General features: G+C 38.2%; 1 protein-coding gene across 2 annotated transcripts in view; it reads right to left on the bottom strand.

Annotated features, from left to right (window-relative positions):
- HGSNAT (heparan-alpha-glucosaminide N-acetyltransferase) overlaps positions 1 to 25,122 on the bottom strand; it is a 40,211-nt gene that overhangs the window by 1,502 nt on the left and 13,587 nt on the right. Inside the window, exons 7-17 of one of the 2 annotated variants that reach the window (XM_081971205.1) lie at positions 21,722 to 21,831; positions 19,536 to 19,612; positions 19,101 to 19,131; positions 16,015 to 16,175; positions 12,001 to 12,116; positions 10,332 to 10,453; positions 9,271 to 9,397; positions 7,714 to 7,800; positions 7,213 to 7,290; positions 2,319 to 2,389; positions 2,124 to 2,236 (exon numbers count right to left, since the gene is read on the bottom strand). In XM_081971205.1, coding sequence (XP_081827331.1) covers positions 2,124 to 2,236; positions 2,319 to 2,389; positions 7,213 to 7,290; positions 7,714 to 7,800; positions 9,271 to 9,397; positions 10,332 to 10,453; positions 12,001 to 12,116; positions 16,015 to 16,175; positions 19,101 to 19,131; positions 19,536 to 19,612; positions 21,722 to 21,831 — 1,093 coding nt within the window. The remainder of the gene's footprint in view (positions 1 to 2,123; positions 2,237 to 2,318; positions 2,390 to 7,212; positions 7,291 to 7,713; positions 7,801 to 9,270; positions 9,398 to 10,331; positions 10,454 to 12,000; positions 12,117 to 16,014; positions 16,176 to 19,100; positions 19,132 to 19,535; positions 19,613 to 21,721; positions 21,832 to 25,122) is intronic. The other variant, XM_081971206.1, reaches the window with a different exon arrangement.

The following is a 25,122-nucleotide window of genomic DNA, read 5'->3' as shown; positions in this document are numbered from 1 at the left end:
TGTGCTGCTCAGCCACAAACCCCAAACTGTCCTGAAGAATAGGGTTGAAGTCTGCAGAGAGGTTCAAGAGCGCAAGAATGGTTGCACAACTTTCATCCTGCTCTTACTAGATATCATCAACAAATATGACCAATGTTGTTTCTGTTCTATAACTAGGCCTGAATTTGACAAGAAGGGGTCTAAATAATTCAGGAACCTCTGAAGTTGCCAAGCAACCACTTCTACCATCTTTCTGAGAAAGGAAAAATGGGAAATGACAAAAATTGTCCAGGTAGATAAGATCAAGTGATAATTTTTAAGAAGGAGGTAGTCCAGGTCCTCCTTAAAGCACCCAGAAACCTAGCCTCTTGCAATAAATTTATTACTGCTTGAATCACCTGACAGTCACCATCCTGGAGGCTTTCACCAATCAGGTGATTAATCCTTTTAACTAAGTCCAGCAGGATTGAACTGTTCCCAGATAATTGGGCAAGACCTTGAGCATCTCATATGGACTTACACCATGCATAAGTTCCAACTGAGAACAAACCCAAATGATTTTGTCCATCAGATCTTGAACAAATGCCTCTGTTTGACTCTGAAGGTGATTAACCAAGCCTTCCTATCCCAGGAGAGACTTGATGATACAAAACAGGACCAATGTGGGACACTGCAAATGCAATAAGGGTGTAGAAATGCTGTTTCTCTGCTCTTACTGCCACAAGATAAGCCATAATAGCAGCTCTAAGTCAGATTCATCCTTCATTTTTCTCCAATGTGCTCTAGTCGTCTCAATCTTTTTCAGAATCTGCAGCTCCTCCATGTACCTTGTGGAAAATTGGGAGAGTTGGATTGAGAGGCCACATAGGGGCAGTCCTGGCTGTCTTTTGATTCCAGGATGTTACCAAGGCTTTGGAAGGGTTGTGCAGTAAAATCCCTAGAAAGTCCCCCAAATTCCCTCAACATTCGGGGCCATCGGTTTTTGGAAGCAGATCACTCAAATGGGGTTGGCCTCCCTGCCAGTGTGTGATGGTAGCACAAGTGATTTCAAGAATACCAGGGTGTGCTCTGACCATAATGGGAAAATGTTATATTCTCCACCACATCGTATTGCTCTGACAAGAAGATTATGTGTGTGACTACTGTCTCAACTTAGGTTTTAGATGATCTGTGATAGGCCTATGGCCGCCATGAGGACCATCAACTCCTAGGCCGCTTCAGATGCCAAATCTAGGAATGGCAGGCTGAGGTCTTTCAGAACCTTAAGTCTGGGGAACTCCACCAACTGCCCCAAAATGGCCTCCAGCAGCTCAAGCAGGAAGATTGTCATGCAGCAGGGATGCTGGTACAATAACAACAATTCCAACTGATTCTGTCAGCCCAGCTTTAGAAACGGTCTCACAACCAGGAATTTATGAAGCACAGCCCCTGAATGCCAAGAGATGATCAAATTACCACTGCCACCCCACCCCATCCCACCTACCCTACCCTGGAGTTTCTAGCTTCACTTTCAGTCCTCTTCCATGGTTTCTAAATGACTTTAAAATTTCTATAAACCACAAATAATGACCCATATATCAAATTGCAATAATTATTAAGAGGATTAAGGAAGTAAAAAATTCCTATAAACTACAAATATAATATCACAATGGAATAAAATGGTATTTTTTTAACCAGATGACTTCTAAACATTTCTGGTTATCAATCCCACAAGTCCTGCCACCAGTATTTTCCGTTGTCCCTAAAGCTACTTGAGTTTCTTTTATAATTAATCCAAATTAGACTTTTATTCCAGGATATTCCTACAGAATAATCAAGCTATATCATTCCAGCAGCTATTTCACCCATATTGCATGGAATCATTAATTCAACCATAAGTTGATGATGGCATACATCATGATTCCAGGAAATTCTGTCCACTTGTTAGCAAAAAATTTCAGTGCTACAGGAATTGAACAATGCATCTGGTGAGGCAGCTAGAACAATATAAACCAGTGTGAAACTAACTACATGATGGGTGGGAGAGAAAGAAACTTCCCACTATGAATCAACAAATAAAGAAAATCTATCAAAGTCTTCATAGCCACCTAGGTGTTTAATTTGAAAAAAGTTAAATAATTTTTTTCATTTTTAAGCATACTCACCTGGATAAAAAAATGGAGCACCTGACCATACCTTCTTAACATCTATAAGATAGTATATCAACATCAGAAGTATAAAGGCAAAGCTGCTCAGTGTTGTCACGTATGAAATTGACCTGCAGGAATGTCAAAAGGTAATCCAAGGTTTATCTATCAAATATCAGTTTATAGAATAAAATGATTCCATATGTTCCTCACCATAGATTCTTGTTAACTGGAATGAAGCCTGCATCTTTTGAGCATTTTGTCAACACCATAGAAATGACACCCTAAAAAAAGCAGAGATATTTTAAATGAAAACTAATGCTGGACTTACAGAATGTTGATTAATTTGTCTGCTCACTTGCTTTGTTAGTTCATTCTCTAGAAAACTACCTTATATTCCTAAAATCTCAATAAGCAATTGCTCAATCATTTGTAACATGCAATTGGGAGCTTTCAATACATACCTCTTCCAATCAACAGGTTCTAAGATTTTTTTCCACTTCTCATATGTAATCCTCAGAACATAATAGTGTCACTGATTGCTCTCCTTTGTTCTTTACATCTTCCTACAATTTATGTCTTCCTACTGCTCAGCTCCTGACAAACTCCTATTTGATGTCATGCTTGACTTGCTCTGAATTACTCCAGAGCTGCTGCTCTGCCAATTCTAGAACATAGAATTATACAGTTGGAAGGGACCTCATGTTTTCTAGACTGGCACCATGCTTGAGCAGGAGCCCTATTCCATTTCAAACAAATGATTGTCCAGTCTCTTGAAAATCCCACTGATGGAGCACCCACAACTTCTGGAGGCAAGGTATTAGGAAATTTATCTTTAGTTCTAGATTGTTTCTCTCCTTGGTTAGTTTCCAACCATTGTTTCTTGTCTTGGCTTTCGGTGCTTTGAAAACAGTTTGACCCCCTCATTTTTGTAGAAGCCCCTCAAATATTAAAACAGTACTGCCATGTCACTCCTAATCCTTTTCATTAGACTAAACTCCTATAACCATTCTTTGTATGTTTTAGTCTCCAGCTCCCTAATGCTTTTTGCTATTCTCTGAACTCTTTCCAGAGTCACAACATCTTTTTTATATTATGGTGATCAAAACTTGATACAGTATTCCAAGTGTGGTCTTAATAAAGCTTTGTAAAGCAGTATTAGAACTTCACGTGATCTTGATTCTATCCCTCCATTAATGCAGCCTAGGATTACATTGGTTTTGGCTGCTGCTGTGATTGTCCACTAGGACTCCAAGGTCCCTCTCACAGTTATTGGCATTAAGCCAACTTTCACCTAGTTTATACCTAGACATTTTTTTTCTTACCTTAGTGTAAAATCTTTTATCTATGTTGAATTTTGTTTTGTTAAATACAGCCCAGGGTTCAAGTCTGTCAATATTTTTTTAAATTTTGAGCTCGTCTCCTGGGGTGTTGGCTATTTCTTTTTTTAAATATTTTTTTTATTTTTTATTTTCAAAACAAACACAACACAAAGAATCTTCCTTCTTTACATACAGTAGAAAGTGTATCAGTTGGTTGCAAAAGACTTTCGTGCATCACTTCCACAGTCATCAACCATAATTCACATTAACTCAAGTATTTTAACTCAGATATTTATACATGTTACCATCATCATCATACCTCCATTTACATTTGACTATAATTGTTTAAACGTTCTTCATAAAATATACTAAGATTTAATACATAACCACATACTGGCATTTCATTTACTATTTCTAAAATCCTCCAATAACACTGAATCCTTATGTCTATTCTAGCTAAACATCCATAATATTTAGTAAAAAAAAATTCTAATCCACTTTCCAAATCACTGTTTACAATTTACATCCAGTATGCTGTGCCCATACACATATATACGTTGTTATCATTATCCCTCCTTTATTTGACTATATCCTGTATCATAACATTTCCCCCCCTAATAATCAAAACTTAATTGAATCTAACTTAGTTCTTTTTTATTAACCTTTATATATAATCAAAAAGATTTCTTTCATGGATATCATTAAATATTCATATCCAATTATTATTTATCATAACACTACACATGTATACATTATTATCATTATCAATTATTTGACTATATCTATTGTCACTAAATTTCACTTAAGTTTAACTAGTTTTAAATTATACACTTTCATCTATCAACCTGTATCTTTCCAGTAGCAAAACAGTCTCATGTCTTCTGCCATTTGTGGTATCAGTCCTCTAATCATCTCCTTAATCAAATTTGTATGGACTCCTCTTAGCAACTCATTGCTTATAAAATCTCTCATGTAATTTCGATGCCCTTCTTCTCTTTCCTTAATCAGCTTATCTTTAATTGTCAGTAGTGTTATCAATGATGTTGCTAATAAAATTTCTCTCTTTAAATCCATAAATTCTTTTGTTTTTTCTTCTGTGTCTTGCCATCTGAAGTAGAGTTCCCCTCCATTTAATTCCTCTTTCAGTATTCCAGTCTTTCCATTTCCAGATACAAACCAATCACCATAAATATCAGCAGATTTAATTTCTTTATAATAATAATTTTATTTGATTAGCCGCACCCCTCTCCCGAAGGACTCGGGGCGGCGTACAATCAAGCAGATAAAAATACACATAAGACAAACATATATACAAAAACAGAGACATATACATATGTGCATGGAGGAGGATGGACTTAAGTGAAAGACAGTTAAAAAACACAATTTAAAATCCCCTAATAAAATTACCAAATTAAAAACCCATCAGGAGCGTTACTAAGTTATGGTCGAGCCAGGCCAGCTATTTGGAAAAGGTGGGTCTTGAGCTTGACACGGAAGAAGCGGAGGTCAGTAGTAGTCCTAATATCCGGGGGGAGGTCATTCCACAGGGCTGGGCCCGCCACAGAGAAGGCTCTGCTCCTAGGCGCCGCCCCATGGCACTGTCTGGTAGACGGCACCTGGAGAAGTCCCTCTCTGTGCGAGCGGATGGGTCGTAGGGATGTATGGGGCAGAATACGATCCCGCAGGTAACTAGGTCCTGAGCCATGGAGCGCTTTAAAGATCGTAATCAAAACCTTGAAACGCACTCGATAGTGCGTCGTTTTCCTCTTCGGTTTTTGGTCGTTTTCCTCTTCGTTTTCCTCTTCGGTTTCCTCGTCGTTTTCCTCTTCGGTTTTTGGTCGTTTTCCTCTTCGGTTTTTAGGATTCTAACCTCCACATTTTCCACTTGATAAACATCTCCAACTTCTTCATCATATTTTACTGTTAGATGCTCTAAGTCTTCCAACTTCTTCTCTGTCCTCTCAAATGTGTTTGATAATTTCTGAATTTTTAAGAATATCTTTTGCAGGCTTACAGTTTCTTTCTGCTGTTGAAGTTGTGCTATTGTCTCCAGCTAACAAACATTGCTGCTCTGGCTTGGAAGATTTTTACAAGATTAAGCATAGATTCACAATAACATTTTATTTTCACTTTTCTCTGGTTAAAGTTATACTTCAAAGGGACATCTGTATGCTTTTCTACTTATTACTCTATAAACAAGCAGTGAGACCTTGGAGTGCCAAGCCAGGATAATCAGTAAGGAAAGTAAAAGTGTTTCGTTTCCAATACACAAACCTCCAGCCTCCGAATAGCAGTGTTATTGTTACAATTTTCTTTGTTTCTTTTTGTATTTTTTTTTATATTCCAAGTTAAAAAAAGATCAGATTCTTGAATGAGTTAGAAAAACACCCACAGTAATGAAAGAGGAGAATTTTAGTCCATAGGTTACAAAGAATAATAAAAGAAAAAATAGAAGAAAACTTAATCCATTCGTTTTAAAAGGCTTGCATAAATTCCATCCAGGAACATAGCATTTAAAAAGTAAGATAACTCACTGTCCAAAACCATTCAAAGCTTAATTCCACCGCTTGTTTCTTCTGTTCTCCAATTAAAATTAATTTTAAGTTTTTTATAGGCAGTCTCTTTTAAAACGGTAAAAATTCCTCACCAGCTGGAAACTTTCCGTATCCTTCCGTTTTGGAGCCGCCCCGACTTCATCAGCCTTGGCTGGATTTTTTGTCGCCGGCTTGAAGAACTTCTCTTGGATCAATCAGGGACTTTGCGATGTCCCTGAGATCAGCAAGACATATTCTTCCTGTTCACCGTCTCTGTGGGATGGTTTAGGTCCAATTGGACCACCCAGCAGCAAAAGTATCAGCTGAGGTCTTGGAGCAGAGACCGCACGTCCATATCATCGCAACATTGGCTCCTCCTCTCTGGGGTGTTGGCTATTGTTTAAATTTGATGAGTTTCCCTTTAATTCCCTCATCTATATCATTTATGACGATATTGCAGAGTATTGGGCCTAAAACAGAATTTTGGAGTACCTCACTGCTTATCTCCCTTCATACGGATATAGTTCCATTGAAGACTACACACTGAGTACAATTTGTCAGCCAGTAACAAACCCACCTGCTGGTGGTGCCGTCTATCCCACATTTTACTAGCTTGCCAAGAAGTAGGTTTTGGTTACTTTATCAAATGCTGTACTGAAATCTAAGTGTACTATGTCCATAGCATTTTGCTGATCTACTAATTTTGTCCCTTTGTCAAAGAATGAAATGAGATTTGTTTGGCATGATCTGTTTTTGGCTTCTGTTTTAATGTTGTTTGCGTCTAGGTGTTTGCAGATTTGTTCCTTGATTATCTTTTCCAAGATCTTCCCAGGGATTGATATTAGGCTGATTGGTCTGTATTTTCCTGGATCTATTCCCCCCCACCCATTTTTTAAGATGGGGGCCATGTCAACTCTTTTCCAATCTTCAGGCAGTTCTCTGGTGATCCAAGAACTTTGAAAGCTATGTTTCAATGGTTCTGAAATCACATTTGTCAGTTCCTTCAGAATTCTGGAATGTAGTCCATCAGGACCTGGTAATTTGAATCCATCTAGAGATGATAGGTGTTTTCTTATTTTTGCATATTTTAATTTACATTCTAAGTGTGATCCTCTAAAGAACTGAAATTCGGTTTATTGCAAAGGAAATATTCATCACTTTTGAGCCAAATTTACCAGAAAACAACACACTTTAAAAGAATTGATAAATAAATATAGTACTTGACCTAACAAGGCAATATTTGTAACTTACCATTATTATACCCCACACAAAAAACCGAAGAATTATTTCCTTATGCTGATCTTTATAAAACAAAAGAATTTTTCCTCCCTTGAAGAAAAACAAGAACATTAAATGTGGCTTAGGATGGCTTTAGCAGACTAATAGAGTGAAACTTCATGATGTAAATATTGCAGCATTAAATCTAATGTAGCATTAAATAGTTTTATTAATATCTTCATCTAATCTGATTTTGAAGTATGTTTTTCTTAACCATATTAAGGTTTTTCTGCATTGTAATGTAAATCAGTTATTAAATAAATAATTCTGACGTTCTATGACTTGTTTGAAATGTTAAAATAAGTATTCCCTTGTGTTGTTCCAAAAAACCTATTTGAACAACACTTGTATTATTATACCTATGGAAGGGCTACCCACCCCTCATACTCATATAGAGAATTATAATCTCTCATCTTTCTATATAGCACTTGATAAAGCTTTTTTTTGCTTATGTAGAGCAAGAGAATACAATACCTGAAGTCCCAAAAATGCCATAAGAACAGAATTTATTGTTCCTAAAATTCCTTCAGGGTCAAAGGGGACTGTAGTAAGATACAACACCTATAGATTGAGAAAGGTACATCAGAAATTCTGTTTAATTTTATAGAAACATTAGTTGCTAATTTAAATACAATTTGATTTAGCAATACTAAACTATTTAGCAACTATTTATAAAATTTGTTTGTCGTCCATCTCACTGTAGATGCCTCTGGGCGATTTACATTAAAAGCAGTAAAACCATACATATAAATGGATAGAAAGATAAAACTAAGAACAGTAAGTAAATATATAAGTATACAAAACAGTAAGTAAGAATACAAAGTTATGATTAAAAAATGGAAGTAGGATGCATAGTAGGGGAGGTACCATTGAGGCCCCAGGCCAAATGGCACAGCCAGAGCTTCAGACTCTTAATGAAGAAGGGTGAGGGCACATCTCACCCCAGGGGCACAAGATGCTCCAAAGGGCTGGCACCATGGCAGAGAAGGCTCTTAATTCTGGACCCCACCAGCTAGAATTCCTTGACCAATGGGATGTTCAACATGCATCCTCTACCCAGCATGGTTGAGATGGTTCTTCATTTAATCTGGATTCATGCCATGCAGGGCTTTATAGATAATAACCAATACCCCAAAAGCAAACCAGCAGTCAAATGCAGCTCGCAGAACAGAAGTGTAACATAGACCACTCTAGGGGATCCAAAGACTGCCTATACTTCCAGTTGAAGCTTCAGAATGATGTTGGGTAGCCCCATGCAGAGCTTTAGATCTAATTTCTATGTCATGAGACTGGGAGCAACACATAGGCATAGTTATTTCATTCCAGTTGCAGTAGAAATAGCATGGGAATTACTGTGCCTGCTGTCACCTAGTGTTAGACAGCAGGATGGAGAAATTTTATTTGTTATATTTATTTTATTTTAAATGTATTTATTTATTTGAAAATAGGAGACCTAAAGTAAATTTAGAGCTATTACAAATGCATAATTGTGATAACTATAGCAGTAATTCACTGAAATTATTGTTCAATAGGACATAATTTAAGTTAAATGAAGTGAAGATGGGAAAAAATAGCCAGGCCATTCTACTTATTGCTAGCACTAAAACTTACTGAAAACTAGGTGAAATTGCTCCAGCCATTGCATTTCTTATCTGCTTTCTAAAGTCTTAGAGATGGAGAGCCTCAACTATTTCTGCAATGTGCAATCATAAAATTACTTTAAGAAATTAAAGAATGGTAATGTTGATTTCCTTATTTGAATGAAATTGTAAGTGAAAGTTCTGTCACATAATCTGTATTTTCTTTACATTTTAAAAATATTTCTAATGAAAATATGTGAACACATTAAGAACAGTTACTTGATTTCAAGGAATAACTACAGAAAATAAGAAGCTGGCAGCAATTTTGAAGAATTACAAAAATTGAAATCACGATTTGCCTTCCAATATTCTTAATAAGCAGTGATAAAACTTTTAACCAGGTTGAATCATTTTACAAATAGTTGATAGATGTTTGGAATGTTTAACTTACATTAGAAGATGGATGTTGATAGATATGTTTTCCTCCTAGAAGCAAATGATCAATGTAAGCTGCTGCCCCTCCAGTACAGTTGGGAAACTTTCCAAAGCTGCCAATACCTCCAGGTCCAAGGTAGCCTCTACAGGAGGGGAGAAAAAATATATCTGTGAGTCACATGTTAGCATGGGTGTGATCAAACTGATTTGAAAAGGTCAAGAGCTCTTTTTGTGTAGTGTTTATGAGAAAGCAGCTTTGCAAACTATTAAGATTGTACAATGGCTTCCAGAATATGTCAACAATTTCCGCAACTGGCCAATGTCCATCATTTCATTTTACTGCCGTTCCCACTGTTTATCAAAATCCCAAAACAGGAACCTCATGACAAAATTCTTAGCCTGACTATCATATCTAACCCATCTTCACCGCCCTTTAGAAGTTCCATATGCGAATCACTAAAATAAAAAAAAAGTAGTCAGGGATAAATAGCACTCCTGGAATAGCTAGCTCCAACTGATTTCAGTGAAGCTTCTTAATTTAATTTTATTTAATTTTAAATTTTATTTATTTTGTCAAGCATGTATAGGATAACAGATATAAGTATAAACATGATTATGAATACAGGAAATGGATACAAATAAGTGGGGACAGTAGGACAGAAATGGTAGGCATGTTGTTGCGCTTATGCACGCCCCCTTACAGACCTCGTAGGAATAGGGTGAGGTCAACAGTAGAAAGTCTAAGGTTAAAGTTATGGGGGTTTGGGGATGAAACCACAGAGTCAGGTAGTACATTCCAGGCATTGACCACTCTGTTGCTGAAGTTGTATTTTCTGCAATCGAGTTTGGAGCAATTTACATTAAGTTTGTATCTATTGTGAGATCGTGTATTGTTGCGGTTAAAACTGAAGTAGTCATGAGAATATTGTAGCCAGTTGTCCCTCAAGTTAACTAATGGCAAATAAATATTATTTGAATGTTAAACATTGCAGTGTTATTAATTGGAACAGCATATTAAATCTTATAGGTATCTGGAAAAAATAGCATTGAAAAAAAAGAATTTAAGCTTCAACTGACTTTGGACACCCAGGTACACTCAAAAGGAAGGTGAGACACAGCCAAAGTCCTTCAAGAGCCAACATAAAAAGCCACTGGGGCCAATAAGGAAGAATATCCTGAAGAGCAGGATAGGAAGTTTCCTATTAAAACATAGAAAGAAAGGTAAAATGTGAGTAATTCAAGTTTCATTGGAAACTCCCACAAGTGCTGAATTTGCTGAAGGTATTTATTAACACAATTTGTATACTTTCAAGAGGTTTTCTTCTATTTAATATCTTCATAACACTAGTTAACTTCAGCCACTGACATATGGGCCAATCTTTTTTTTCCAGAATGGAAAAGAAAAACTAATGTGAATACACTTGCATTCAGTGTCTAAACTATTTCAGTAGTTCTCAGTCCAGATCAAGCATTACAGTCAGATAACTGATTTATTATCTAATTACTTAATTTTACCATACTTCCATTTTCAATTTTTTGAGGAATCCATAAGGAAAGAAATACATTCATTAACAAAGAAAAAATTAAACAAATGTTAACAGTATTAAACATTAAAACAGCTAGCAAAAATAAAGCACCCCAATAAAGCATTAGGAAAGGCCTATCTAATCCCAAAACCCATTCCTCACTCCTTTCTTTGGTTCATCACCTACACTATCTAGATATTTGAAGGAGTGCTTTATACTTGTATGTTTAATACATAGTTCAATTGATGTGGAAGAGAAGGACTCCATTTTGTTTTGGACTTTAAAGCTAAGTGCTGCCTCTTTTGTCTGTTCTAAGAAATAGATCAAAGAACTATGTTCAGGTAGTAAACATTCTATAACCTAAACCCATTTCAAATTCTGAATGGCAAGAACAAGAAGCAAAAATTAGCAACTTTATTCTTGAAAAGTTTAATAATCTAGGCTTCTACGGGATGCCTGAAGGCCCCTTTTTGACCTAATTTACTTTACTTCAGGAGAAGCTTTAATTCAGGAACAACTCCACCAGATGACACTCTTAAAATGCAATAGCAGCACAAAAGCCCTGTATGCTTGGAAAATTATTCTGATGTATTGTTCTTTAAAGTGTTCTGAAAAAAGATACTTCTGTCTAAATCTTTTCTAAAACTCTATTGCTTCCTTGCGGACGCGGTGGCTCAATATTAAATTCAATATTAAAATTGAACAGTCCTCTCTCAACAGGTGGGGAGGGACACAATGCCACCTATCTCCTATTTACAACACAGTTCCAAGGTTCCACACCCATTTGTACTATTCAGATGACCCTGAGGGCACAGATAAACCTCCAAATGGCCTCAATGACTCTCAGAGAGAATGCTAACAACCAGATGACTGCAGGGAAATAAATCCTTCCATTCTCCATCATTAAGTCATAACTGAAGAAGCTTCTTGAATGAGAAGTGTAAAAAGGAAAAACAAAGAAAATCCAATTGCTTTTTGAAAAAGTACCTTTGGGACAATCATGATGTGGATGACTTAGAATTTCCATAGATATTGGGGTAAATTAACTATTGAAGCAAGGGAGATAACTGATAACTTGTATTTGATACATTCAATAAGCTCTATTTCGCTTTTTCTAAATTTCATATTGAAGCAGAGTTTTAATTAAATACTTTGAATTAGGAAAAGCCAATACTCTCTTCACTTTAAGTTGAAATACTACTATTAAACCATTCACTGACCAGAGTACTGTTCTCAGGTGCAGGTTTGACGAAGAGCAGTTCTAGTGTCGCAACAACAAAATATGTGCAAGCCAATCTTTGGAGCACACCTGGAATTCGTAGATTATCCAAGGAAACTAAAAAAGCAAAACAAATAAAAGCAATACAAGTGAGCATAAAAGTTTACAGAATAATGGATGCAGAAGTACTGTCCAATATATATACTGTTTCCAAATTAATAGTGTTATAACTATTTTAATCTAAGCAAATTAACCCAATTACTTTAAGAAATATTCTGTAGCAAACAAGGAAAATTAATTTTCTTGATTGGAAATGAGAAAGGTAATTTTTTTAAGGGAGACTATTGAAGCTAATAATTCCAGTATTAATTTTAATAGTCATCAATTTCTTGTTCCCCTTTCTTACTTACCATATTTTTCAGAATAGACACACCATGATTTTGAAGAGGTAAATTAAAAAAAAAACTTCTTGCATTCTGCAGGCTTCACAAACCTCTACATGCCTCGTTTTTTGCACAAAAAAAAGGGGAGGGCATGCAGAGCTTTGGAAGACTTGTAGAGTGCTCCTGGTGGGGTGGGGTCAAAAACGAACAAAAAACAGCCCATATTTTGCAAAACAAGGGGGGCATGCAGAGCTTTGGGAGGCTTGTACAGTGCTCCTGGGGGCCGGGGGGGGCAAAAATGATCCATATTTTGCTCGTTTTTGCCCTCCCCAGCCCCCAGGAGCACTTTGCACCTCCATTTTTGCAAAGGGGGTGGGGTTTCAGTAGGCCAAAAATGCTGTATTCAGTGTATAAAAAGCACCCAGATTTTCACCTTTTTTTCGGGGAAATAGATGTGCCTTATATGCCGAAAAAAATACGGTAGGTGTTCAAGCTACCCTGGCTATATTGCTCTAAAACAAAATTCTTTACAAAAGGATTTTGAACATTTATGAAATTTCTCAACTGAATTCCTTTATCATTCAATCTTTTTTCTATAAATAGGTATGTAATTAGATAAAAATTCATTCATGTTTGGAAATGTCAAAATAACAGGCTATATAGTATATTAGCTTTTAAAGATCACTGAAACGCACAGCTCCCCTATTTTCGAATTCTACTGTGCCCAGACAAAGATATCCCATTTTTTATTTTTCTATGTTAGAAATGTGGTGCTACTCTGTGTGAATGTAACGGTAACAGAATAAGAGAGTTGTAAAAGACTTGAAAGGTCTTGTAACCCAACTTTCTGCTCAAGTCAAAGACCTTATGCTATTTTAAATGGCTGTCCACACTCTTCTTAAAAACCTCCAGTGATGGAGCACTCATAACTTATGGAGTTAGCTAATCAAGCGATTACTTGTTCTCATTGTCAGGAAATTTCTCCTTAGTTCTAGTCTGGATCTCTCTTTGATAAGTGTGTTGGAGAATATGTCACTCCCTCGTTTCGTTGGCAGTTATTCAAATATTGAAAAAGTGCTATCAAGTCACACCTAGTCCTGTGTAATTATTATTTAGTTTTAACTGTTCAGTCAGGTCTGAATCTTGGTGTGATGACTCAGGGCTGGGCATGAAAGCAACACAGCAGAAGTGAACTCCCTTTATTGCTCCAAAAAAGAGTTCCCACAATTCATTGTAAGTCCAAGAGCAAAACTCCAAACAAACACATGCTGCTGTTCCTGGCTGCTGTGAGTTCAGGAAACCTGGTTCCAGGGAGTCCTTGTCACATGGAGGGGTCGCTGGGGCTGCAGCACAACTCAAAACAGAGCTGTGTCGCTGGGTACTTGCCAATGGCCAGGCCAGGCAAAGCAAGGCAAGTTGAACCCACGCAAAGCAAGGCTAAGCACAGTTAAGACAAGGTGGCAACATGTCACCAAGCATATTAGAAAAAAGCAACACTTATTCTCAACAAGCACCCCACCCCTGGGCGTCTCTTTAAATCTTATTCCCCAGGTGAGCCTTGTGACAAAGGGCGGGGCGACCTCCCCCAGCGGCTTTTGGTTTGCCCTGCGCTGATCCTACCTCTTCTCCAACCTTTGTGATTGAGGATCAGGCAGGGGATGCAATCACTCCTCCCTGGAGCTCCGTCAGTCCTCTGCTCCACTGCCTACTCTTTCCCTCTTCTCCTCCCTCCCTTGGTCATCCTGAGCCCTCTCTCTGTTGCTGACCACCTTTCCAAGACCTGAGGGACCTGGGACTGCCTTGTCCTGCTCCATTGGTCGCTCCTCCAGAGTCAGAGAGGTCATGCCCCAACTCTGCCTTGTCCTTCTCCTCAGCCCCAGGCTCTGACGGGGCCATGACACTTGGTGACTATAGACAAGTGCTCTCCATGTTAACTTGTCAAGCACAGCTTCTTTGAATCAGGTTGGACAGAATCAAGCCAGTCTGTTCTTTACTTGCCCCTTCTTTTTGATCCACTAACCATTCCTAGCATCATTGACTTCTCCAATGAATTTGCATGCATGGCCGAAGTAAATCAGGCACAGTCTTGTAATTTTGGCTTCTAGTGATGTTTCTGAATTTTTATAAATCAGAACACCTCTATGGCTCTCCATGGTATATGCAATAATTTATGTCAACACCTCAGTTCAAAGGCATCAATTCTTCTTTAATCAGCTATTCTTAGTGTCCAACTCTCATATCCATACATCATTATAGGGAAGACTATTTCTCTAACTAGTCTGCTTTTTGTATTTATATTAATATCCCTTGCTTAAGCAGTGCAGCTTAGGTTATCCTGTCTTTGATTTCAAGTGTGAGACTACCATCTTGAACTATTTTTGAAGATAAATTCTTAAACTAATTCAATTTCCTCCTTGTTCATTTTAAACATCTCATATTCATTTGCAGCTGTTGTCATTATCTTTGTTTTCCTGAAGTTAAGACTCAATCCTACTTTTTTTCACTTTCATCCTGAATTTTCCAGATAATTTTTTCCAGGTGTTCCTTATTTTCAGCTGTTGTATCATCTGCCTTTCTCAAATAACTTTATGGTTCTGCCTCCAATCTTCACCCCAAATCAGTTCTAGGTCTAATTTCTGCATGATCACTTCAGCATACAGATTGATAGGAATCTCTTCAATGTATAAATAAGAGAATTTTACTAAACAGCTTTAATTTATGTAACTTCTGAGGTGAATAATAGAAGAAAAAAAGAATGTTTTTTCAACTCCAATATGATACACTGGATTAAAAACTATCATGTTGCTTCCGAAGTCATTTTACTCCACTCCCTTTATAATACTTAGATTTACACCCTTTATGTGCATTAAGGTGAGATGTTACAATGATTTGGAAACAATATGAAAAGTAATTATCATGTTTTTCCCAAAATACGACCCGGTCTTATTTTCTTTTGGGCCCCAAAATAAGCATGTCTTATTTTCGGGGGATGTTTTACCTTCTTATCTTAGGACCACCACAGCCAGGCCTCCAAGACCTGTTGTGCCGCTGCCTCAGTTCCTCTGCAGCTGCTTCCAGGCAGAACCCATGTGGTGTATCGTGCTGGTGCCACTGCTTGCAGAACAGTGGTGCAATGAGTCACATGGCATTTGGTTGCGAGCAGCAGCACTCGTGCAATGTGCCACGTGACATCCAGCCATAAGTGGCTGCAGAAGTCCGGCAGCGACACAACATGTCTTGGAGTCAGGGCATGGGAGGCCTGGCTGCGCCAGTCCTAAAGTAAGCGGGTGTGAGGCACGTGGGGCAGCTCCACTCCCCACCCCCGTCCTAGCTTGATTTTTACACATGCACCTCAACCCATCTCATTCAATTAGACAGTGGGGTCTTAACTAGGACTTATTTTTGGGCTAGGGCTTACATTAGATGCACCCCTAAAAATCAAGCTAGGGCTTATTTTCAGGATAGGCCTCATTTTCGGGGAAACATGGTACTACTTTGCAAGAACTCATGTAGTTGCAACGGTTTGTACATAGTTCTACCTGTATGAATTTCAGTTTTTTCAAAATTCTGTTGTGATATACAAAGGGCACATTTTTAGTCAATATAAAAAATATAAATCTCTTAGCACTTACGTGGTCCAAGGCAATAATTTGGGTTTACAACTATTAGTCCTATTAAAAATAGGAGGAGACTTCTCCATAAGACTTTGCCCAGCAATTGCCATTTGGAACATCCCCGTCTTAACATGACACTGAAGGACAGTGAAATAGAGGTGCCCATAATAAATACAAACCTAGAAATGAAAAGGAGAAACAGAAAATCAGAAAAAGACATATATTATCTGAGGATGAAATTAACTTCAAGAACTGAGAAACTATAGAGAAACAAATATGAATCTTGTATTGGAAATGAAAGGGGGACAATTTGAATATTAGAAAAACAGTGAACAGTCCTCTCTTTCCCAAAGATCTACAATAAATTCCAGAAAATTACAGTATTTTTCTGAGTATAAGACACACCTTTTTTCCTCAAAAAAGAGGCTGAAAATCTGGGTGTGTCTTATACATCGAATACAGCATTTTTTGCCTCCTGAAGCCCCGCCCCTTCACCAAAATGGCCGTGCATAGCCTTATGAAGGCTTTCAGAGAGCTCCTGGGGGCTGAGGAGGGCAGAAATGAGTGAAAAATTGGCTGTTTTTTGCCCCTCCAGCCCCCAGCAGTACTTTATAAGCGTCAATAAGGCTATGCATGCAATTTTTTGACAAAAAAAATGGGGCCGTTTTTGCAAACTGATTGATGAGAATTACATGGATCAAGTGCTGTGCCAGCAGAAACAAAGTCTTAGGTGCTGCAGATTGTTAGCGATTTCCTTCTCCAGCACATGAATAAATACACCTGGAAATATCTAGCTACATACCTACTCTCTCTCTCCCTGCCTATCTATTGTATTTCTCTCTCTCTATTTCTCTCTATCCCTCTACCTACCTACCTACACACACACTCTCTCTGCCTACCTACCTACTGTATTTCTCTATTTCACTCTGTTTCTATTTCTCTCTCTCTCTCTCCCTTTATCTACCTACCTAACTACTCTCTCTCTCCCTACCTCCTACTATATTTCTCTCTTTCTCTCCCTCTCTATCCCTCTATCTATCTACCCACATTTTTTAAAAAATTGCCTCTTCAAAATCTTGGTGCGTCTTATACTCTGGTATGTCTTATACTCTGAAAAATACGGTATTTTTTTGTTTCAATATTACTAGAAAATGCAAAAGACTTGAGCTCTTCTTTAACATACATATTCTCAGCAGTTCTTTTGTGGGCTCCATACTACAAAGTATGTGGAACATATTTTTATATAATAAAAGATCAACTACTTCAAAATTCTATTTTTCACTTACCAATTTGGCAAGAGCCTTCCTTGTATCTATTACTTTCCAAATTTTCATCCAAAAGTCCTCCTTTACCCAAACTGTTTAGACATAGGCTACTTCTTCATAATATAGAAAAATGTAGGATAGACAGCATCATCACCAGATAGATTTGCATTTGGCTGACCAACTGCACTCAGAGTGTAGTCTTCAATGAAACTATATCGATATAGAGGCAAGTATGCAGTGGGGCACCTTAAGAGTCTGTTTTAGGGCTAATACTTTTCAACATCTTCATAAACTATTTGGAAGAGAGGATAGAAGAGGAACTTCTATCCTCTCATCCTTGCAGATGACAGCAAGCTGGAGAGAATAGCCAACATTTTAGAAGATGATCTCAAGATCCAGAAGGAACTTGACAGACTTTAATACTGGCCCTATCCAACAAAATGCAATTTAGTGATGGGAAAAGTAAACTTTTATACTTATGCAAGAAAACCCAAATGCCCAGGAATAGAATAGGTGATACCTGGCTTAAGAGCAGTAAACTGGGATCTGGGAAGCCTAGTAAACAACTATTAAGTATGAGTTAGCAGTGTGCTGCAGCCGCCAAAAAATCAACACAGTCCTAGTCTGAATCAACAAAAGGATAGTGTCAAGATCACGTGTTGTACTGCTTTATAATCCCTTGGTAAGACCACACATGGAATACTGTGTCCAGTTTGGAAACTACAATACAAAAAGGATGTTGATACTCTAGAAAGAGTTGAGAGAAGAGCAACAAAGTCGATTAGAGGATTGAGGCGAAAATATGACAAACAGTTGTAGGAATTTGGGTATGTCTAACAAAGAAAGAAAAGGAGTAGGGTGTGACATGATAGCAGTCTTCCAATATTTGAGGACCTGTCATAGAGAAGAGTGGGTTGACCTATTCCCCAAAGCACCTAAAGGCAGAATGCAAAGTAACTTATTGAAATCTATCAAACAAAGATTCAATCTAGAATTAAGAATTAAGGATAAATTTCTGACAGTAAGAACAATTAATCAATGGAACAGTTTGCCTCCAGAAGTGGTGAGTACTACCACTTCTTGAAGTATAACTTCCTCAGTGAAATCACATTATTGTCGCTGGTAAAAATTCTTTAAATTAGATGGAAAAATAGATTGAAATAGACTTCTACTGAAATATCAAATATAATTGACTGTGAAAGAATGAATATTTAGATTTGCTGAGGAAAACTGCAAAAATAAGAACATAGTGCAAGGAGAGGGGGAAACCAGCAGAAAATTATGCCAGCTCAAAGAAGCACTTTCTGCATGAACTTCCAAACCTAGTCCTATCTCAGCAATGAAACATCTGCATATGATGGAAGAAATTGAGCAGATGGACCACTTAGGAAACTTGAGCCAGCAGAGGGATAGGAAGAGCAACAAAAGGCAGGGTGATGTCACATTTGCAACTGACTGTAGCTGAGATGAGGTATTTCTTTTTTTGAGAAACAGTGGGCCTCTCTTATGGTGGGGAAATCTAGAGCAGCCTTCTGTTATATGAACTGCATGACAATGTTAATGTTTTTATGCTTTGGAAAAACAACTTTAGAAATTGTATTTAAAAATCCAATGATTTTTTAAAAATAAAGTTTTGGAATTGCATTTACTTATTACCATCTTATTCTAAAACTACAGTTTAAAGAAAGTCACTGGAAACAGTAACCATTTGGATGATTAAGAATCCAACTAAACTTGTCCTGACCAAACCGACAGACCAAATTAGAGATATTCCCATATGAATTTCTTCTGAATGGATTTATAGTTAAATTCAAGCTATTAGTATAAAACATGAATTACCATGGAAAGACGAGGTCTGCTACTGTTAAGCCTATAAAGAGAAACAGACATTAACAATTAATGTTCATAACAATGTAGAACTACTACTGTTAGATAATTAAATACACTATTTGGTTCTAAACTATCATTAAGTGTTAACAAATAAACTCTGAACTTTCTAAAAGACATAGTAAAAGGTCCGCACATTGAGAAGTAGTATTCTGAAGTGAATAAATTAAAAAAAGAAGAATTTATTTCAAACTACATACAGGACCCATTCCTCCCTTTTTCCTCTTTCTCTGCTTGTCCAACTACAACTGTCAGTTCGCCTTCCTGAACATTAGTTGGAACAGCGGACTTTTAAAAACTCCCAAACTCCCAAAGCAGAACAGTAAATGAGGCAATTTCATTTCATATAATTAATGTGGGAGAACAAATGGATTTTGAATATCTTACCATTCCAGCTCTGATGCTTGAAGAACCAATATTTTCCTCCACCATAATTCACAAAGATCATAATTGTAAGTGCCAGGCTATAAAGTCAAATAGATATCCTAATCACACACTGAATGCATATATTAACAATTCTGAAGGCACTTTTTTCACTGTTATAATAATATTGTTTCTCAATAAGTCTTAAATTAGTAAATTTGATCAATATTTTTTTCTTTCAAATTGTGACAGCACAGAGAATATATTGTCATTTAAATGTTACCAAATAATTTTTTTTAATGGAGTAGGTGGGTCAGATATAGCAACATCAAAAGGGACCAGCAGAAATACTTAAAAGATTTCATGAATACTTTCACAAAATAGCTGCCAGAAGAATATGGTCAATCTCAAAATGCTCATTTCCCCCCCCCCCCTGAACCATGCTCGCCTAGCCAGTGTGATGGGAACTTTTAAGAGTTCTTGGGCCGGAATGAAAGTTCTATCCAGGACTTGGAATCACATGAGCAGAAAATGCCCATTTCACTACTGGGTTTGCCTATAAATACAAGACATTTGAAGAAACCTGAAGCAAGATTTTTTTCAGGTGAGTTCAGCTTGGAGGTGGGGCTTCCAGGATTTTTCACCTGGAAAAAAATGGCCATTTAAAAAAAAAAAGACAAATATGGACAATATAAATTGCCTACTACTACATTGTATAATGTAGTGTCTAAGGGAACTAGATATCTTTAGCCTACCAAAGAGAAGATTTTGAATTCCTGTTCCTGTAACATACATTTCATAGAAAATAAATTGATAAAGCATTGAGGAAAATAACTTGGCTTAACAAATTTAAATTGTAGGCAAAGATAACTTGCAAAAACCAGTTTACATTTGTTCTCATCCATCCAGTTCAACAAAATTCCCATTTCATACCAGAAAACTGCAGATTCTAGAGAACCTGTGCTGGCCGAGGACACATGCTATAAACCCCTTTCAATCAAGGATTTTCAGCTGACAGGATCTTTGATAAGATGGGTGGCAGAAGTGGTATTCAGCAGATTCTGACCAGTTCTGAAGAACCGAGAGTGGAAATTTTGAGTAGTTCAGAGAACCAGTAAACACCACCTCTGACTGGCCCCGCCCCCCTCTATTCTCTGCCTCCCGAGTCCCAGCTGATCTGGAGGAAATGGGGATTTTGCAGTAACCTTCCCCTGCCACGTCCACCAAGTCATGCCATGCCCACCAAGCCATGCCCACAGAACCAGTAGTAAAAGATTTTGAATCCCACCACTGATGAGCGGCACATAAATTTACGAAATAAACAAGTCGCTCAACATGGATAATCCAGATATGTTAGGATACATCTCCCTGATTGCCACCCAATGCTGATGTTCATGTCAATGGCATCAGGTTGAGAAAGCTCATCAAAGAAATAGAAGTATTTAAAATAAATAGATATATTCTTTCATTTCCTTAAAGAAACCCAGCAGACTAGTTTAGCCCTTCCCAAGCAGGTAACATACAGTACAACCTCTTTCATGTCACTTCTTCCATAATCTTGTGCATACATTTCAAAATGGTGTGTTGATTGCAATCTGTGTTTTTATTACCCACAGATGCTTTTGATCAACAGGGGTTTTATCAGATCTTACTTCTGCTACAATTTAGATTTTCTCAAAAGAAAAAAGGTGCAGCAGCTTCTCAATTAAAAATAAACAATGCAAAAAAATAAAATAAAATGGAAATTATCCTAATCCCTAAAACAAGATTAAATCTGATGAAGGTTCAAGCAGATACGATGTTGCTCACATGTACCAGTTCATTAATCCCATCCAGAAGAGCCTTAAATGTGTTGTGTTCTCTAAGCTCAATTGTTTAACAGACAACAACCTGAAATCAGAACCTTCAAAACCAAGATAATGATTTCTGTTACCTCAGGGACATATGAAGTGAATCTACACATGAGTCCAGTTCCTTACACAGTAAAGAACAGGAAGTGCCAGTTATATCAGTTTTAACACATTGTACCTGTTCTATTGTTCTTTCATTACTTACAGCATCACTGTAAAGGACAAGTGGGTTCCACTCTTGGTAGCTGCCACTACTACTTCACGAAGGTGAATACCACTGCACCTATAAATCTCAGCTGATAATATCTTCAAAGACATTTACAGAAAAATTGTAAGAAATTATCCAGAACTGCAATTTACCCTCTGAAGGTATCCAGGGAACTAAGTCTCTGTAGAGAGGAAGCAGTGTTCCATACTCGTATTGGGAATTCACCACCAATGGAATCTGTTCTGCTTGGGGATCCAAGCTCCTGAAAAATGAAGATTCACTATGAAAACTTAGTTATAAAATTAGTAATCCTGATAAGAGTCTCGTCTTTTCATGTTTTCATGTTTATAGATATATATGCTGGAAACATGAAAATGTTTTATGTTGGGATCACCCCTATGGGATCACCCCTCTCACCCGTCATCGCAAATCTATACATGGAACATTTTGAAACCAACGCCTTAGATAAATCTGAACACAAATCCAAACTCTGGCTAAGATATGTAGATGACACTTTCGTAATTTGGCCACACGAGAAGGAAAAACTGGAAAACTTCCTCACAACATCTCAACAGCCTACACCCCAAAATACAATTTACTATGGAAATAGAAGCTAAAATCCAACTTCCCTTCTGGATGTCCTAATCGACAAAAAAACCAATGGCTCCCTAGGACACACCATCTACCGGAGAAAAAGAAAATATCAACCGCTACTTAAACGCACAATCCCATCATCACCCTGCACAATCAACTCCGTAGCCAAGACCCTCATCTCCAGAACCAAACGCCTAGCCAACAAAGACCACCTGAAAACTGAATTCCACACTCTCACAAACGCATTAATTTCCAACGGATTTCAAAGAAACACAATTACAAACCTAATCCAAAAGGAGACACCCCCCCAAGAACTAAAACACAGAACAGGACGATGGCATCGCCTTCCTCCCTTACATCAAAGACACCACAGATAAAATCAGCAAAATTCTCCACAAACACAATATCAAGACAGCCTTCAACACTTACCAAAAAATAGCCAACATCTTAAGAAACCCCAAAGACAAGATCCAGCTAGAAAGCCAAGGAGTCTATGAAATACCATGCAAAATCTGCCCAGCCAGATACATTGGGCAAACTAATAGGAGAATAAATGCACACATTACAGAACACAAGAACGCAGTCAGAAAAGAAGAAAAAACTTCCTCCCTTTTCCAGCACCTTAAAGCTACAGGACATGAAATTGATTTTGAAGGAACCAAATTAATCTCCAAAACTGAACACTTCAACAAGATAATAATTATGGAAGCCGTCGAAATAGAGAAACACCCCCACAACATGAATAAACCTGACGATACCTCCCGTCTACCAGACATCTGGAAACTAGTCCTAGTCAACAAACGAGCCCCAGCCCTGAAAACCGACACCAGACCCAGAACAACACAGGATGCCACCACCAATCACCCTCACCAGATTCAAACCCAAACCCATCCCATAGACGAAATGCAACCACCATCCAGAAGCCAAACCACTGCGGCATCACCAACTGCTGCACCCCCGTCCGACCCCCACACAAAGCAAACTGACACACACCATGAACACATGGCCAGATTACAAACTCAGAGCCAAACCAAAGCATGGGATGTTACACCACAGCCATCTGCTCAGGACATTACATCACAGAACTCAGGAGGTTACAACGCAAAGGCTCAGGATGTTACAACGCAGCCTACCTCCCTGGATGTTGCAGCACAGGACTCAGGATATCACTACACTAGAGCTCAAGATGTCATCACACAGCCCATTACCCAGGTCGTTACAACACAAAAGACTAATGGGCACACAGCTAATACAGCTGACTAATCTGCATATACCAACTCCATCAACTAATCAAGATGTAACAACACAGCCAACCAACCTGCTTACAGCAACAAAGCCAGCACTCAACACCCCCCCCCAATATTTATAGAAAGACGGCAGCTCTGATCACGCTTTACTCACACAAGCACGAAGCTGAAAGCACCAGCCTGAAGATGGCGAGTGGGACCTCGCCAAAACATCACCAAGATACTCTCAATCTTACACAGGAAAAGACCCGAATACACGAAGACCTGCATACCTGTACCCATGAAAATCTACAAAACACACACACATTTCACATGCCATGTTCCGTATTGAATTGGATAATTCTAGCATTGTTTTCCTTCAATCATTCTTTCAATGAAAGCTGAATCTATATCCAAAATGCACAGAAATATGCACCTATATTCATCTAAAACCTATGCATGATATTCAATCTAAACTTTTGTAAGTATTCTTCAAGGTTCCATGTTGTGTTCCAAATCTAATTCACATGGAAAGAGAAATGATCTCATTGGAGATGACAGTTTGTATTTGCTGTTTCTCTTATTGGCTCAAGCTGTTTCGTGATGACTTGATGGCTTGATGTCAAGATGGAAAGCAATTGAATTATTACAGTCTTTTTGTTAGCTTGCTTTCCTGGAAACCTTTCAGATCTGAAAATTACCTATTCAATCTGGTATGTTCAGTACATTGCAGAGCCATCCTTTTGGTTCACTTTTATGCTCTTACTCTTGGCAGAACATTACCATTGCTTAAGAATGCTTAAGGTTTATAATCCTGAAATTATATCATAAATAAGTTATTGTATTCTTTTATAGAATAGAATAGAATAGAATTTAATTTGTTAGCCACTCCCTCTCCAAAAGGACTCGGGGCGGCGTACAGTAAAAACCCATACATATATACATATACATACATTACATATACACATACGTACAAACACATCCACGTACCCGGAGGAGGTAACACTCGTTAAAAGCATACAATAGTAATAATAGAATTAAAATTAACAATTAAAATACCCTCAGTTAAAATTACAAATTTAAAAAGATTGCCAGGAGCAATGGGATAAAACTATGGTTGAGCCAGGCCAGCTAATTGGAAAAGGTGGGTCTTGAGCTTTACACGGAAGGAGCGGGGCCCATCACAGAGAAGGCTCTGCTCCTAGGTGTCGCCCCCTGACACTGTTTAGTGGACGGCACCTGGAGAAGTCCCTCTCTGTGCGAGCGGATTGGTCGCAGGGATGTATGGGGCAGGATGCGATCCCGCAGGTAACTAGGTCCTGTGCCATGGAGCGCTTTAAAGATCGTAATCAAAACCTTGAAACGCACCTGATAGACCACAGGAAGCCAGTGCAGCTCGCGCAGGAGAGGTGTTACATGGGAGTATCTGGTACTCGCCATAATCACCTGCGCGGCCGCATTCTGGACCAACTGCAGTCTCCGAGTGCATCTCAAGGGAAGCCCCACGTAGAGAGCATTGCAGTAGTCTAGGCGAGACGTCACCAGCGCATGAGTGACTGTGTGTAAGGCATCCCGGTCCAATAAGGGGCACAATTGGCGCACCAGGCGGACCTGGTGGAACGCCCCCCTTGCCACGGCTATTACATGGTCGTCCATGGACAGCTGGGCATCCAGGAGGACGCCCAAATTGCGCGTCCGCTCCATGGGGGCCAGTTGCACGCCCCCGATGGCCA

This window comes from Natrix helvetica (assembly GCF_964273705.1).
Source record: "Natrix helvetica genome assembly, chromosome: Z".
NCBI classification, from domain to species: domain Eukaryota; kingdom Metazoa; phylum Chordata; class Lepidosauria; order Squamata; family Natricidae; genus Natrix; species Natrix helvetica.
This window is presented reverse-complemented; position numbering and strand designations above follow the sequence as displayed.